The 17,021-nt window shown below is 40.7% G+C and overlaps 2 protein-coding genes across 2 annotated transcripts; one reads left to right on the top strand and one right to left on the bottom strand.

Annotated features, from left to right (window-relative positions):
* The first annotated feature begins 1,044 nt into the window (after positions 1-1,044).
* Positions 1,045-5,851, top strand: nlrc3l1 (NLR family, CARD domain containing 3-like 1). Its single transcript, XM_072375241.1, has 7 exons — positions 1,045-1,116; positions 2,265-2,463; positions 3,280-3,381; positions 3,474-3,551; positions 3,650-3,755; positions 3,862-4,102; positions 4,191-5,851. Exons 2-7 carry the CDS (start codon positions 2,303-2,305, stop codon positions 5,765-5,767), a joined length of 2,265 nt encoding a protein of 754 aa, XP_072231342.1. The 5' UTR covers positions 1,045-1,116; positions 2,265-2,302; the 3' UTR covers positions 5,768-5,851.
* A 3,641-nt stretch (positions 5,852-9,492) lies between these two features.
* On the bottom strand, positions 9,493-16,803 carry rnf121 (ring finger protein 121). The gene is made up of 9 exons (XM_072374769.1): positions 16,677-16,803; positions 15,153-15,190; positions 14,747-14,888; positions 13,961-14,115; positions 13,675-13,782; positions 12,368-12,488; positions 12,136-12,269; positions 10,491-10,592; positions 9,493-10,023 (listed from the first exon to the last, which is right to left on the bottom strand). Exons 1-9 carry the CDS (start codon positions 16,752-16,754, stop codon positions 9,903-9,905), a joined length of 999 nt encoding a protein of 332 aa, XP_072230870.1. The 5' UTR covers positions 16,755-16,803; the 3' UTR covers positions 9,493-9,902.
* Positions 16,804-17,021: the final 218 nt, after the last annotated feature.

The raw sequence follows: 17,021 nt of genomic DNA, 5'->3' as shown, positions 1-17,021 counted from the left end.
TGAATATTTTTACTGTACAGATGAACAATGACTAAATAATACTGCTAAATGAATCGAGGAGGTTTTTGTTGGTTAAGAAGTGGAATCTCAGTCATCACAAAGGAGGAAACTTAAATCTCAGTGATGTCCATAGGTTGCAGACATCAGGCAGTCAGAGTCTGCAATTAATTCTTGACAAATGAATACGAATGAACATTATATTTATGGTTATTTATGGTACATTTTGTTTTTTACACATGAGCTCATAAAATAAATAAATATCATAAATTCTTTGTCCGGTTTGGATGTAAATGCTCTCAACTTAAAGCTGAGTGTGTGTCAGTAAATATCAATTAAATGTCTGTATCGTTGCCTATTAACAGGCAGGAAGATGGAGCCCAGTGCAGCAGATTGAGCTCCAACAGTGTTAGCACTGACATTCAAGATAATCAATGATCATAAATAAATACAAAGAAAGCAACAGTATGAAACTTGATCATGTGACTGGATGCAGCGTCTTTGACTTGTGACACCTTTTTTGAAACTTTATTAATCGTATTTTACACCCAGAGGGAAACTCCATCATTACTGCAAATGCATGCAGAGGTTTGATATTCAGTATTGATACAGATCAAGATTAAAAGATTTTTCTGGTGAAGTGAGGCAATAAAAATCCTATTAATTAAGTCGTCTGAAATTAAACCATATAACCCGATCCAATTCGCTCATTTTTACCGAAAAAAAATTGAAAAGTCTTCATTACCCACCCTACAGAAGAGTATTCCAATTATAAAGTTCATGTGATACTGAGGTACTGCCCTTAAAATTCCTTCTGGATCTTATGCCAGCAAAATATTATAATTTAATACATAATGGATCAATTCTGTATGTGTCTCTCATAAATGTATTCGCATCCTTATGACAGTATTTTGTTCTTTTTTAAAAGGATACAGGAATTAATCCTAGCACTGCTTAATTGTGTGTACGTCCTGGTCTTCCTTCCTTCCACAGTCTATTCGTACGACTTCATGCTTTTCCCAACTCTGCCCTGTAGGTGGCAGTCGAATCAAAGATGCTCGTTGGACAACGAAGAAGAAAGAAACTTCCGGGTAGGAATACAATTTTCTGAAAACACAGGTGAGGTTACGTCGTAAAAGTTTATAGTAAAAGTATATATGGATATATCTACATATTTATGTTTGTTGTTATATTAGATGTACTAAAATTACTTTTAAGTATATTTTTTTTAAATTCTGGTCCTAGTTTTGGTGGACACGTTCGCCTGACTCGGCGTGTGCGTCAAGTCAAAGTCGACGACCGAGATGGGGAAATAAGTTGCACAGGCCATAAATCATACAATGCATGTAGTACAAAGACGAGAAACGGAGACTGATGATTAGCTAATATATGTATAGCTAACACAGTACATTGCGCATTACAAGTGTTACAACAGATGATATTACTCAGCCCCGGGTTTATGCTCTCCAGGTGCTCGTTAGCTTTTACGTTTGGTTTTCTTACTTCTTATTTAGTAGTTGTCTGTATGCTGCTGCTTATTTGTGATAGGATCCCACAACAGTTTGGATTAAGGTTTTATCTCCACAAAATGGACAAGTGTGCAAAGCTTTAAACTCCAAATGTCGGCCCTCAATATACTGTAGCAGCCGGTGGTCACGAACATTCAGTGAACGCACGTTTGCAGGGGGTACAGACTTCAACACAACAGGTAGCGCTAAATCAAACACACCTCTGATCAAACACACTTCTGACTGAGTGTTAACCGTCAAAGGTGTCTTTATTAAGTGGGTGGGAGAGATTCCGTCCTGTTTTACCTTGTATGTTGGCTAAAAATCTTTAAAAACTCAACCCAAAGAAATCTTGAATTAAAAGAAATTAGATGTATGTTGAATTGATTTCACACCTTTTTCACTTTACTGAGTACATTTAGGGTATCTAATTTTATACATATAGCTCAGGTCTTTATGTGTAAATTGAAGAATTTAGCAGTTTAGTTTTATATCCTGAAACATGCCAAAGCAGTCACAAAATACTGTAGCAGCCAATGTTGAAAGATTTTAAGAAATACTGTTTTATCACAAATTTTTCTCAATTAAAGACTTTAAAAGACAGTTCTTATGAACATTTTTAACCCTGATACCTTTTTTTGTGTCACAAGATAAGATGATATTATAGTCTGGAGCAGACTCTGGCTGAATAAGCATCCGTCGGCAGAAACCTGAATATCTTGTCCTCATACGGGTTTTTTCATGTTTGTTACTCTGCAGGTTTAGGCCGGGGTCACCCTGTAACCACACAGGAAATTATGGATGAGGCGATGGCCACGCAGTCAGACGACTCCTCCATCGGGGAGGCTGTTTCTGGTAGAGGAGAGCATGTGCCTAATGAGGAGGAAGACATTTACTACATTCCTGAGAGAAGATCATCCCTTGAACTTGGACCAAGTCCAATGGACACCAGCACCTGGTACAGAGAGATGTTTGACTTTCTAATGCCACGAGTCTAATTTCTTTCCTTTTTGGGTTCGAAGTCCAGATATTTTTATGGCAAAGAGCGAGAGTGTACCACTAATCTTCGTGCTGAAACGGAAATAAAGCATTATATGTTAGAGTCAGAGACAAAGGTCATCACCTATTATATTTCTGAAGGGCACAGGACATGAAAATGAATAAAGAGTATCACTCACATCTTTTACGTGTTAGGAAAAAACATTTGGCAAAGCAGCTCAGCTGTCTCACCGAGTGGACCAAATGAGGAACAGTTACCTACATCTTTGGCTGTCATAACATCACATTATAACATTTTAATCAGCTATTATTAGTCCTACAAATAGTTGCTCCTAATGACTTAACATACACTGTGTAAAACTATATAAAATGAACCAGAATTTGATTAAATCAGACCCCGAAAGAAAGAAACTTAAAAAAACATGCACAAAAATTAAATAAAACTAAAAAAATTATTTTTTTATTGACTTATGGGAATATCTTTGAGTTAGAATTCACAGACAGAAAAGGGGAGGTGTCATTGCTGAAGAGCTCATAAGGAAACATGGGTAATAAAATGCATGTATTTAGAATGTCAGCCTAACTCCACCAAACCCAAGAAAAGGGGAAAGAAAGAAATTAAACCAATATAAACACGGAAAAGGGTCTAACTTATTCGAGAGAGAAGTGCACCTACAATGGGCTCCTGCAGATCTCGCATGCTCTTTGGAGGGATTTCTTATTGCGTTGCCACAAAACAATTAACAAAGTGTCGTTCTTCCTTCCATCGCTTCAGGCATTTTGTGGATTTGGCTTTGACTCCAGCTCAGAGCTACGGGTCGATGACTAGTGAGGACAGCTCAGCCATACAGGAAGATACAGATGGATTCTTTACCAGGTAAAAACAAAACAAGACACGAAGGGATTCCTTTTCTGCGTTGAAAAAGAAATGTATTTATAGTTTAAGCCTCCTTTTCTCTGTGGTTTCAGTGTCAAGCTGGAAAGAGCAGATTCATTCTCCAGCTGCTACTCCTTTGACAGTGACGATTGTGAGAAGAAAAACCTCAAGTAAGAAATGTGTCCATGGTGTTGAACCTCTGCAGGCCAGTGTGTTTGACTCAGACAGACCAGCAGTAAAATGTGCTGACATCTGTGCGTCTTTCCAGAGTCAAGAGTGAAGATCACGTCCAGGACATTTCGGACCCACCTGAGTCAAACGAGACCCCAACTAAAATCAGGCATCCATCTTTGACAGTGGCATTCACTTTCAAGGTCAGCTCGTTTTTTTCTTTTATTGAGCCTTAAACGAGTTGAAAGACTCAACGTACTCATACAGTTGGAAATGGAACAATGAATCTGACTTTTCTCTTGGAATTAGATTATATGTGACACACTCAGGCGGCTTTCAGAGGAAGAACTTAAGAGATTCAAGTGGTTGTTGTGGAGTTGGTACCCGCAGTCATTCAGCGCTTCTCCCCAAAGCATGGACTTGGTGGACCTTGTGGACCAGCTGCTCGAGTGCTACAGCCTTGAAGTAGCTTTGGACATCACCGAAAAACTTCTTGTTCACATGGAGAAAGAAAAGGAGGTTAAATATATCCAAATTATGTGCGTCAGAAGTAAGTACATTTGTCTTGTCCCTGTTAATTTAACCTCAATAAGAATGATGAAGGATGTACTTGATAAATGTGTTTTTCTTTCTTTCAGATGAAGTCCGTCATGATTTACGCGAGGATCTGAAGAAGAAATACAGTGAAGTGTGTCAAGATCTGGCCGTGGAGGGAGAGAAGAGGCCTTTTGATGATGTCTATACTAATCTCTACATTTCCTCAAAATGTAACAATGGTCCGAACATTGAACATGAGGTGTTGACCATAGAAAAGCTAAATACTCACCGGAAACCTGGGAAAAAGCTTTCTACAAAAGAGATTCTAGTTGCCGAGACGCCTGATGATATCTGCCACAGGCTGGTGTTGCTCACTGGACTGGCAGGATCGGGGAAGTCTATGATACTCAGAAGGTTAATCCTTGATTGGATTGAGGAACGATCACACGAGCATATTTACTTCATGTTTCCTATGTCTTTCAGAGAGCTGAAACAGTTTGAGGGCTCTGAAGTGTCCCTGGTGGAAATAATACAGAAACTCTTCCCAGCAACAACAAAATTAAGGGAAAGAGATTTCAGCTTTAATGATGACAGCAATGCAATGTTTATCTTTGACGGCCTGGATGAGTACAATCCGGCGCTTGACTTTTCTAACACTATGTATGTTTCTAACCCCAGCGAAAAAAATCCCCCGAGCACCATTGTGATCAACCTCCTCAGAGGAAGGCTGTGCTTCGGCAATTTTTGTCTCGTCGCTTCTCGACCAGGAACAAAGTTCTGCCACCATTATGATACACGTTACAAACAGTTGGAATTGTGCGGTTTCTGCGACCTTGAGAAAGAGGAGTACTTCAAGAAGAGGTTTAAAGATCCCGATCAGGCAGCTCAAGTTGTTGAGTATGTGAAGTCTCTCAGAACAGTCCACATCATGTGCCACCTGCCCTTGTTCTGCTCCATAGTGGCCGATGAGTGCCAGCGCACTTTTAGGGAGAAAGGGCCAAAGGCAGAGCTGCCAAGAAGCATGACTCATCTGTACACAAAGCTGCTGCTGGTGCTCCTCCGTCAGCGTCGTGCTTTTAGAGCTCCAGACTGCAGTCCAGATAAAGAGATGGACTTCCTCATGAAACATGGAAAGTTAGCCCTGAACATGCTGGAGCAAGGCCATTTCAAGATTGTCAAGGTACGCGGGGATGAGTCCTTAGTCGATGAGCTGGAGGCAGTTGTCAACACTGGCCTGTTCACACAGTTCGTCACAATGCCCCAAGTCTTGTACGAAGAAATACTCCAGACCTTTAACCATCCCACCATGCAGGAGTACCTGGCTGCTCTTTATGCATATCTCTCCTTTAGAAACCAAGGAAAGAACATTTTTGAGCAACATTTCAAAAGAAAGGTCAAGAGTATGTTAAAGGGCCCCAAGGCCATGGAGCTGTACAAGAGTGCTGTGGAGAGAAGCCTGCAGTGTGAGGATGGCAAACTGGACATTTTCCTCCGTTTTCTGTTTGGAATGGCAAATAAAACCAACCAAGAACTTCTTCAGCCCTTCTGCAACTCTTCTACACAGATCCCAAATTTAGCCACAGATGCTGCTAGCCTCCTCAAAAAGAAGCTCAAAGACAATCCGCAGACTAACAGGAGCAGCAACATGACACACTGCCTGGAGGAGTTGGGTGTGTGAGCTTCAGACTCGGCACACACTGATCAGGAGACAAAGTTTTGCTGCAACATAACAGACAAAAGCTTCACTATTGATTTTCAGTGGCTGACATGAAGCAGTGGGACAGGTGCATTGTCTGTACAGTAGAACAAGAAGTGATCTGCAAACACTACTCTGTGCATTCATACTCAATACTAATCAGAATTACTCTGCCTCTGCTCACAGCTGGCATGAACACACACCTCGACCTATCCTATAAGATCACATCTCCCTTTTTCTTTCTATATCCAAAAATGATACTTTATTTCTGTTTATTAAAACCTGAAGTTGAGTTGTTTTCAGCCAGCTCGGGGGGGCAACGGCACATTTCATGTGTCCCGAATCTGTTCGCAGTTGAATCAAGTAACCAGATGACAACACACTGATGCACTTTAGTTTAACACAGATGGTGCACAGCTGAGTGCCCACCTCCACTAACTAAGAGGACATCAGTTTAGAGGCTAGTCCATCTGTGTGGCTAAGACACATTGAAGCAAACGCAGCTAAAGGAGATGAAACACCCTCCTGATCACAGTGTGTCTGACATCTGATGATAGCAGGAGCGAACAGGGTCCTTCAGGAACCTCTCGTTTACATGGGGTTCTTTTCTGCCAAAGCCATTTCAGAGCTGTGCTCTTAGGTTAGAGGTTCAGAAACTGTCCTGGGGGGGGGGGGGGGGGGGGGGGGGGGTATTGTGATGAATGAGTAGATTGTGATTTTTAAAGGCTGTGCCTCGGATATGGAGCGTTTTTTTTCTAGTTTCTACACATTGTGTCTGTAAGATTTGTTTCCCCTTAGATAACATTCGTTGTTTGCTCAGCAAATGTTGCGCTTGCAATAACTTGGCCTTAAAGTTTGTGCAAATATCTTTTTAACAAGTGTTAAAGCTGGGGGCAGAAACCTGGAAAATTACAAATAGACAAACTACAGCTTCACCTCTCTGCTCCAAGGGCACCGACAGGATCTGTCTGCAGGGCCGTTAATCCCAGGTACCTAAATGTGAGACAACTACACTTATTTTCTTGGTTCTTGGCCCGTCCCGTGGGTCGTTTAGGTCATTGACAGCTGGGAGGTTTTTGTTTTTTTTTTCTAATTTAAGGTCCAAAAGGCTGTGAAAGCACCTGCACAGTAGAGTTTCATTTTTTTTAAAGCCTGAAAAAGTCTAATTATTCCATGCTGAAATGTTCCATTGGAAATTCTGAGTACAGAATCCAAACTCTTACTGCCTTCCCCAGCTTTAACAAAACTACCGTTCAGTGGGTTATTTTCATTTCAAACTGCTTTGCTTTTAAAATGTTGTCATTATCACACGGGGTCGACTCTTAGTGTGACAAAACAATCTGAATCATAAAACATTGCCAAATGAAACTTCTTCAACCGAAGGTGACATTCTTTGGTTCTTTACGGCCTCTCGGCTGTAAAGGGAAGGAAAAAACTGGCTGATGGTTGACCCTCTTTGGACTGTTGCTATGCAGATTATACAGATACTCTATAAAACAAAGACTGATTTCTCTCGGTCTCTTGACTCAAATGATTTCCCATCAGCACATGAGACAAACATAGAAAATAGCTTAGTGATTTATTGTGACATTATTTTGTGTACATACAGCAGTCAGTAGACTGTGTGGCATCTAAATGAGACAAAGACAGTATAGCAGTTGGATCAAAGATGTATTTAGTTCTATATAAAATGCTAAAAATGCCATTTCTGATATTCTCCAGTTGCTGTCCTGTTTAAGCTAAAGTTGTAACTGTTGCATCTCGTATGGGACTAGTTTTTAACATTTAAACAGTACTGGTCTCACCAGATGGAATCTATTTTAAGACAAAGTGCTAATATGGAAACAAATGCAGGCCAGCATTTATACATCTCCTCTCCGGCTCTTATTTGATAAACTCTTCACTTACAAAGAGATGAAACAAGACAAATGGAAACAGACTTTTCAGTCATTCACTACTACAACCGCTGGCTGTTAAGGTGATAAACTTCTGTGCGATTCCCACCGCATTTGTCACCACGCAGCTGAAGGTGCATTCGAGGTCCTCCAACGTGACCTTCTTCAACAGCAAATTCTTCTGTAGGATTGAACCAGCCTTGAAAGCTGATCTGGAACAAGAATGGGTCATGAACTGTTTTCAGAGAATGCAAAACCGTGTTTGAAGCAAATGAAATATGGGTGGTTTAGTCTTTAGTCTGTTTAGGTTATTTCCATAGTCCTTACTCATTGGATTCTTCAATCCTGCCATGGCCGAGCGTGTCCTCGGGGAAAGAGCCGTTGACAAGCCAGTAAATAAGAGCCTCGTCATCGTCACAGTTTGTAATTGCATCACAGTGAAGAACCAGCTGTTCTCCTGTAAAGACAAACACAGAATTTCATTTCACGTGCCACCATATGTGCAGAATGTTGTTAAATTGGCTTTAGAACAGTAAAAACAGTGCCAGGAGGACTGAAACGCTTTAGTTTTGACATGCGACGCATACCTTACCTGGATGGGCTTTTATTTGAACATGGCTTGGCCCGATAATCTCAGGAGATTCTTCCTGTGAAACTGCAGAACAAACTTTAGTGAAGCAGAAAAAAAGAAATCGATAAGCTCGGTCTCCTATGAAACTGATCTGTACCTGGAAATCCATCTGCACTCAGCACACACAGAAATCCCAGAGCTGCAGACATAACATGATCACAACTCAGCACCGTAACAGAGAAAGGAAACGCCTGGGTTGGTAGCATTGTGTGCAGTTACCTTTGAGAGCAGACGACAGCTTCATATCGATTCTTCCACTGAACGGGGCTTGCTGCTGACAGCCGATGGGGCTCACCATTTATATGCATTTTAACTTAGTTCCCCTTCACCCACTCAGTACTAGGGAATTTCCTCGCTAATTAGACCACGTACGCTTCTCATAGGTCATCCACAGACTCTCTGCGGCGTATTCCGACTCATTTACAGCCACTTCCATGTGTGTCACAATGCAGCGTCATCCAACGTGCTCCACGTCAAATATTCATTGTGGGGATAAAACACTTTCACACAATCTAAACCATGTGACATTTATTAAACATTCTTGACCAAAACAGTGAGAACAAAACTAAATAAAACTTTTACACCTTTTTAGAACTTTGACCTGATGAAGAGGCTCTCAGACAAGATTCTGCTGGTCTAAACTGGCCTTGAACACAGCAACGTCTGCCCTGCAGGAGCTTCAGCACACAGCCTGAGCTGAGGCACGAGCGGCTCCGTCCACACGCGCTCTTCAGATCAAACATTCAGCTTTTAGTCATTTTATTACCTAGAATCCAAACCTTAAACTGCACACATATTAGACCCCTTCCCTCTTTTCTAATTTGGCCAACGTTAACACCTATACTGTCACTCCTGTTCATTGAAGGCAACTCCAAATACAAACGCTGAAATGGAAGGACTAAAGGTGAAGACAAATGTTTTGCATCTAAGGGATAAGTTTCCACGACTACAGCCCAGAAGTGACACTAAAATATACATTATAATGAGTACAGTGGGATGAATAAGCCAAAACCTCCAATCACGAGGTGCAGGACCGTCAATGCAACAAAACATGTCGTTTGAGTTCAAAATGGTAACGGTCTTTTGGTGAGTAACTGCAGTACAAGAAGCAGTTGCAAAATAACTCAAGATGTCGTCTATGGATACAGGGTTCATGTATTTAAGAGGAAGCGATGACTTCAGCTGGTTTCCATTCAATATTTATTACTCATGTGAGATAACCTTCAGCCATGAGGATGACACACTCCAGCGTGATCCTTGAAGTTTTAACAAATGCTTAAGACATAAATTAGTAAAAAAAAAAAACATCTCTCTCTAATGATTTTGAGAGCCGCTTTACTAGTCCAGGAGATAAATGGACCAATCACTGGGGTGTGACGCTGTGTGGAGCAAATCCTGAAAAACTGACAGACATCCAAATTCAGATTACTGATAAAATCCAAATAACCGTAAATACAGTTATGTGCCTATAAATATTTACAAAAAGTATAGACACATTTATTGATGTTTTAGTTCCGTGTGAGGCCCACAGTCTTTTGAGCCAGTGCATATCTTTTCCACGTGGCACCTTTGTCCATCAGTCAGTCGCAGGTCACTCCAAACCCAGCACATAGTTGATACCTTGCACAAATCCAATAATAACGGGCTGCCAGGCCACCAGGTACCGAAGCCAGTCTAAAAGCTGTCCATACATGACGTGCGGCCGTTCCCAGCTAAAGAAGTTAGTTAAGGTGCAAAAAATTCAGAGCAATCGGAAATAAAAGTTAAGAGACATTGCTTTCAGTGTCACTTTGCATGGAGTTGTCCCGGCTGATGGAAATGTCTCAGCCCACAAAAAAGGAACAACCCTATTATATAATCTATAAGTGACTAAGAGCCTGTTTTTACAGTCTGTAATTAGCTGTGTGAAAATGTCACCCAAATCTGACTGCTGAAACTTCCACTCTGTCAAAACAAAGGCTTTTTTCTCCTAGAATTCAGAATGACTTTGGGTTTCCTGCCGATGGCTAAAAGGTCGTCTGTGAACATGCTCAGCTTAGCTTTGATGAGGATTTTCCTTCCTTTAACACATATCTGAGACATGCTCGTTACTCAGCATCAACTCTAAAGATACTTATTTTCAGCACAAACAAAAATGGTCCAGCTCACACTTTTGAGGATTGCAACGTTAAAAGGATACGGGTTACTGAACATCCTCTTCAGGTCCACCTTCTCCTTACAGTACGGACACATCTGCTTCTTTCCCACGATGCACCATCCTCTTATGCAGAACTCGTGGAACCTGGAAGTGGAGTTAAGGCTCGGTGTCGCAGCACCAACTATAAATACTGTGGAAATGACAGCTTAATGTGTAAAGGGGCAGTGTGCAGGCTTTAGGATACACAGACTGCAACTAAATGGAAATCCCCCCCCATCTCACCCTGCAGTTCCAAGCATACAGGAGACACTAAGGTGGTCCCCAAAGAGCACAGAAGAGCCTGTGTTACGTTTGTCAGCTCATAGCAGAACCCGGCACCATCATTTGATATAAAAGGGTAGTTAAAGGTTCTCAAAGTACAATTAATTATTTTCACTGGATTCTACACAACTTCAGCATTTAACAAACTAAACATTTCAGCTCATGTTCACAACAGGAAAAAGTTCGCCCCATGCTGGTTCGGTTGGTGCCGAAACACTCAAGTGAGCCACTTGTGTTCTGTTCAGATTCTAATCTATGAAATGTGGGCTGGTGTCTACGTTTTAGTCCGTAAACGCGCTCATGCTTTAATATCTACACACGTCACAATGCTTCGTGTTGAATGCATCAGAATGACGGTGCAGATGCTCCAAGACTGTTTGCAGCAGAATCTATTTCCTATAAAACTGGACAGTAATAACAAAGGCAACAGTAACCAAGTTCCTACACTAAATAAGTCATTTGACTTGCATAAAAAAAGCAGTTTAAAGTTATTATTAGAATTGCAGCCTACAAAAAAAGAAAATAAAAGGAAGAAATATTTCCATATGCAGAAGCTTTTGCCAGGAACCAGAGATTTTTTTTAAACAGGAGAAATTTCAGCTCAAAAAAGAACCCTGGAAGGGAGGTTATACTTGCAGAACTGAAACATTTCCGATAACTACAAGTTGCACCGCAGGAATAGTTTTTACCGCTTTAAACCATCTTAAAACTCATCCATTCATACACGCTTCAATCAACCAAGGAGAGGCAGCACAGCTGTAGCAGCAGCTCGAGAATGAAAGGAGACAGAGCTCCGATTGTGACAAGAAAACAGTAACATCAGAGCAATAAAGCATCACTCTGACTGCAGTTAGGCTCTGAGGCACAAATAAAAACATTTCACAACCCATAAAAGCGTGTACCGTGGACAGATTTTGACTGAAGTGTATCTCCTGCTTTTTAACGTCTGCGTTGGCTCAAGGTGCCGCCGCTCTGACATGAACAGTGTGTGGGATGTTTGTGGTGCGTCAGTTCAAAAGCACCTTAAACAAGCATTTGAATAAAGTATTTTTCTATTCTGTTCTAAACAAAAGGTTTGTGATGTCACATAATGCTTTGTGTTGCTCAGAACGTACACACAGCAGATCACAACAATCACGAGGGAAGTAACATCGTTTCAGATGAACTGACATAAAGGTCAAGCTGACTGTCAATTCCTCTTTGGCTTAATAAAAGAAGACATGCTGCAGTTTCCAATAACCAATGATGACTTTACCATTTTTATGATCATCTGCATCCCAAAACACACTTCAGCTTCTCTTTCACTGAGAATTATTGTAGATTAATGCAGAAATATGTTTACACACACACATAAAACAAAGGATACACATGGTTGCAGGATAATCTGTATGTGTTCTCAATAATCCCCTCCTCACTGACATCGACAAGAATGGGCTGACCGCACACAGCACAGATATTGTCAGAGAGGTGCTTTGTTGGCATGCCAGATGCGCTGTAAAACTAAAGTAGAATTTTTTAAAGAAAGAAGACATTTTAGTTCACAATTACTACCTCTAAGAGGTGGATAGAAACATAGTGCCTGCGATTTGCCTCCTTACCCCAACAGTTGAAGCCATGAAATCTGCACACATCTCTGCAAAGTCTCTTCCAAGGACGCCGTAGTACAGCCCGTAGAATAGCAGCGAAACACCAAAGTCCATGGCATCCTCTGGCTTTATCCTGAGGAAAGAATTACAGAGTAATGTGTCCAATCAGCTGCTCCGACTAATACTGCAGCAGCTGTTTGATAGCTAACCTCTGAGCCCGAACATTAAATGGAGGCACTAGGAACAGGCTAAATAAATAAATTCCAAAGAGAAAATGAAGAAAAAAAAAGTGATTTTCAGTTAATTAAGTACTAAAAACTGCCCAGTCATGACCTATTTTCTGTAAAATAAGGGATGCCCTGGATGAACAAATGTACTGTAACCATAAGACGTGTTGAACAATCCCTGTTATTAAACTGTTATGCATCTACTTTCTCTTTAGCTCTGAAAGTGGATTCAACAGACTTCTTTCTCCACTCACACAGCTGTTAATCTTGCCTGAGATGCAATTTAAAAGGGGCGATAATCACAACAGATTTTAAGAGGACTTGTAAATAATTTTCCTTTTAAATTCAACTAAACTTAGCTTCTGCCTATAGAGAGCGAAACGGAAAACCTGTTTCTCTTCTCCTTTTGGTAAGTCGTAAGAGAAAAAGGAGACATTTGTTATAGCTACTGATATCTTACGGTGGCAATGCAGTTTTAAAGGATTTATTTTACTGATCATGTGACCAGAATTCACCTTCAGATATACGACCCTGAGGCAGACTGTCCCCTGAGATGGATTTTTTATTATTGTCAGTATAGTTGAGTCTTGATACCAAAAAAGTAAGAATCTGTTGGTCTTTAACCCAACAATAAGGAAAATAGAAGGTGTGGCCAATTATCATTCAAGTAAGATCTTAATGATCTCCCAAAGTAAACCTTCACCAACTAATTTTACTTGAATAAGCGCTTTTATATAGACTGACGGCTCATTTCCCAAAGTTCCAACAGTTTGTAATCTTCATGTGCTGCTGCTGTGCATTAACCAGCAGACAATCGCAGACACAGACCCACCCAAAGCCATAAAGCAAGTGCATAATTCTGTGGATGTGTTGCATATGGATGCCGTGGGAGCGGCGACAATGAAGGATGCAAACACAGCATCATCTAGTGGCAGCTGAGAGCTGCACATGGGACAGAGACCAGCAAGCTGGAAAAATGACTAATGCTGTTACTATGAAGTTAGAGTTTTATTATCAGCGACTTAATATACACTGCCACATTTAAACATCTGTATAAAAAGAAAAAAATATTCATTTACAAATAATACATACCTGAATATTAGGTTAATACCAAAAAGTGTAAACATGACAACACTATAGCCAACAATCCCTGTGGCATAGCTGATCTTGTACAGAAGGAGGAACCACTTGTACACCAACCTACAATTAAAAAGAATGAGGGAAGAACATGTTACATTTAATCATTATTAATGATTAAAACGTAGGTTAGGCACAGGTTCAAGCTAAACTGATGAAAACAGGATCCAACAATGGAAACGCCCTTTTTGGTAGGAAGTAGCCATGTTAGGGTTGATCTGTGGGGGTACAAATGTTTTACCGTGGCGTGGTGCAGGCCAGTGGTTTGCGAGTGGCACGGTAGGAGATGTAGGCTGTGATGACAGAGAAGATGAACCATGTGGTGAGGAACCTCCACCAGTGAAGTTTGGTTGTAAAGTAGAGAGGAACCACCCACATCTGGAACAGAGTCACCAGCTAAAAGACAAGAGTGTGCATGTTAGGAAATGTTTGTACACCAGGATTTAAAACTGTAATTAATACAAACAGAATGCAAAAATAGAGAATAGAATCGACATAATTGCACATTTTAAAACAATTTAGGACAGCTACTCTTTTTCTAAACAGGTTTAATTCAATTAAGGGTCGTGGCGGCTGGAGTCTATCCCAGCTGCCACTGGGCAAGAGGCGGAGTACACCCTGGATGGGTCGTCAGGGTCAAACAACCCCACAAGCTCACACTCACTCCTACGGATAATTTAGAGTCACCAATTAACCGAACATGCATGTTTTTGAACGGTGGGAAGAAGCTGGAGAGAACCCCCGCATGCACGGGGAGAACATCCAAACTCCTTGTTGTAAGGCAACAGCGCTAATAACCATACCACCAAATCCCTAATTTAGGACAACACAAAAAACATTTCTCTTAATTTAAGAAAGCAAAAGTGGCCGCAGTCACCTGCTGGTAACAACTGTATCATAATGAATTCCATCCTTTCCCTTCCCCATTACTACAGACACGTGGACAGAGTCTGTGCTGAAAACAAACAGTCTTCACAGGGTTGTGCTTCCACACTTTAACACAAAACTTGCACGTTTGGCGCCTTACATTATAAGACTTTGGATGTCTCTGTTTCCACTGCACGAGGACTAGCTGGGCGACCACCAGGGTGACGATGAGGATCAGCACCATCTCTGCGTGCATGGCCTCGTGGCCTTTGTGTTTGGCATGCATCTTTGCATGCTCCACCCTGTGGACAAAGACACATATGAGTTAATCATACACGACGAAGAGCCAGACGATCAGTTCATACCAAAATAAAATAGGTGTGCCTTTGAGTACACTCCACACATTACTGTACCGTTACTTTCTAAATTAAACTGCGACAACTTGTACCAATTACAAAAATATATCAGAGCATATTTTGACTCATCAGTGTTTAGTGACCAAAGTAATATATATATAAACCCTTTGTGTTACACTGTGTGTGTCCAGGTGTGGCACAGACACTAACCTCCATTTCTCTTCTGGTGAAAGCTTGGACAGATCAAACTAAAAGGAAAAACAAAGGAGACAAAGTAAAGACTGTTACTCTTGACAAGTTACCAATTAAACAGCCACACAAAATAATGATTGACAGCTTTTGAAAAATAAAAGTAGTATAATAATGACTAATTAAAACATTTTACTTTATTTGCAACAAGATGAAAAGCACACGTGTCAAAGCTGGAAGAAAAACTGTGACATATCTGTATTAAAATGATCCTGATTCGAATCTTTATGAATGTTTATAACAGCCGTGTCATCTAGTCCAGTGTTTCCCCAACCCTGGTCCTCAAGGCACACCGCCCTGCATGTTTTCCATGTTTCCCTGCTCCAGCACACCTGATTCAAATGAATGGATCAGGTCTTTAAGCTGTGCAGAAGGCTGAGGTCGACCCATTCATTTCAATCAGGTTTCCTGGAGCAGGGAGACATGGAAAACATGCAGGGCGGTGTGCCTTGAGGACCTAGTCAGTGAGATTATTTGAAATATGAAGATGACATTGATTGAGACAGCTTCTTATCTGCCAAAAAGGCAAATGAATAAAGGCTGTTATTGCCTATAGTAGCTGGTATTGGAAAAAGGGATCCCACCAATTTAATTTACAAAGTATTTGGACAAGCAATCAATGTGATAATAAGAGTCTCCTTGCATAAGCAAAGATGATATAAAAGATTAATCTGTACCTCACTCATCAGATTAGCACATTTTAGAGAACTTTTTATATGCGTTCTTTCCAATTTATGCACCAAGATGAAGGACACTGAATCATCAGCAAAGGATTTAAGACTCTTAAGAGTATTTACACAGCTCATTAAGATGCATGCATCTATTCAGGCCATGCTGCCCATTACACCACAAAGAGGACGTGCTTCAACAGATTTTAACAGCTGTCTCATGGGACCGTGAAGTGTATTATTTACTGTAATCCCATCTATTCAGCATCCAGCTATTAGGTTTGACTTGAAAAGTGAAATCAAACAGGAAATGGTATGATTACTTCCTCTGACACGCCACTGAAAGTGCTTAACCTTTAACCCCTAATAGCCACATCACCAAAACCTATAGTTAATCATTCAAATTCTCAGTCATTTCCCAGCGCAATAGGAAATATTTTGAAATGGAAACAAGTCTTTTCATTGGCTAATTAATTTAAATAATAATATGGTTGGTTTGTTTTAATAAAATAAAAAAAAATAAAAAAACAACGTCACTTTGATTAAATGACAGTTGCTACAGCTAGCTTTTTTTTAGCACTTATTCGGGCGATTTTTGCTTGTACTGCTACTTCGATGAACGTTACGTTTAGTTCAGTGGACAATGCACTTTTTCTGGACACCAATGCTTGGTAACGTTTGCTAAGTTAACCGGTAGCTAGCTGCTTACGGTGTTATCCAACCCATCCGTGAGTAGCGGCGGCTTAGTTGGAAGCTAGCTCCAAAGTGGGAACTGCGCCTGTCTGTTTGATCTGCTAGTCTGTCCCATTTCCCTCACCTGGTTCGGTTCGTTGTGATGCTCTAGTCCATGGTCGTGCTCTACTCCGTCAACCTCCACCTCAAACACCCCGGCCATTTTCGGAGTGCTACTTTACTGTTCCGGGGCCATTGGTATTTCCAGTAGGCGGGAGCTAAAGACAAGGTCACTTCCGGTCCAGGAATGGCTTCAAAATAAAGTTGAAAAATGTAGGTCAAATTGTTAAACTAATAGTTTAAAATTTTTTAGCGTAGAATAGTTTCCGTTCAGCGTTGTCAGTTTTTACATTATAAATTATAGTATTACATCATACATTATAAATGCATGTGAGGGGAATAGGCAGAGGCGCTAAATTACAAAAGTTTA

The sequence above is a fragment of the Leuresthes tenuis genome, unplaced genomic scaffold, assembly GCF_036924035.1.
Source record: "Leuresthes tenuis unplaced genomic scaffold, fLeuTen1.0.hap1 SCAF_21, whole genome shotgun sequence".
In the NCBI taxonomy this organism is placed as follows: domain Eukaryota; kingdom Metazoa; phylum Chordata; class Actinopteri; order Atheriniformes; family Atherinopsidae; genus Leuresthes; species Leuresthes tenuis.
The sequence above is the reverse complement of the archived record's forward strand: the minus strand, read 5'-3'. Positions and strand labels throughout refer to the sequence as shown.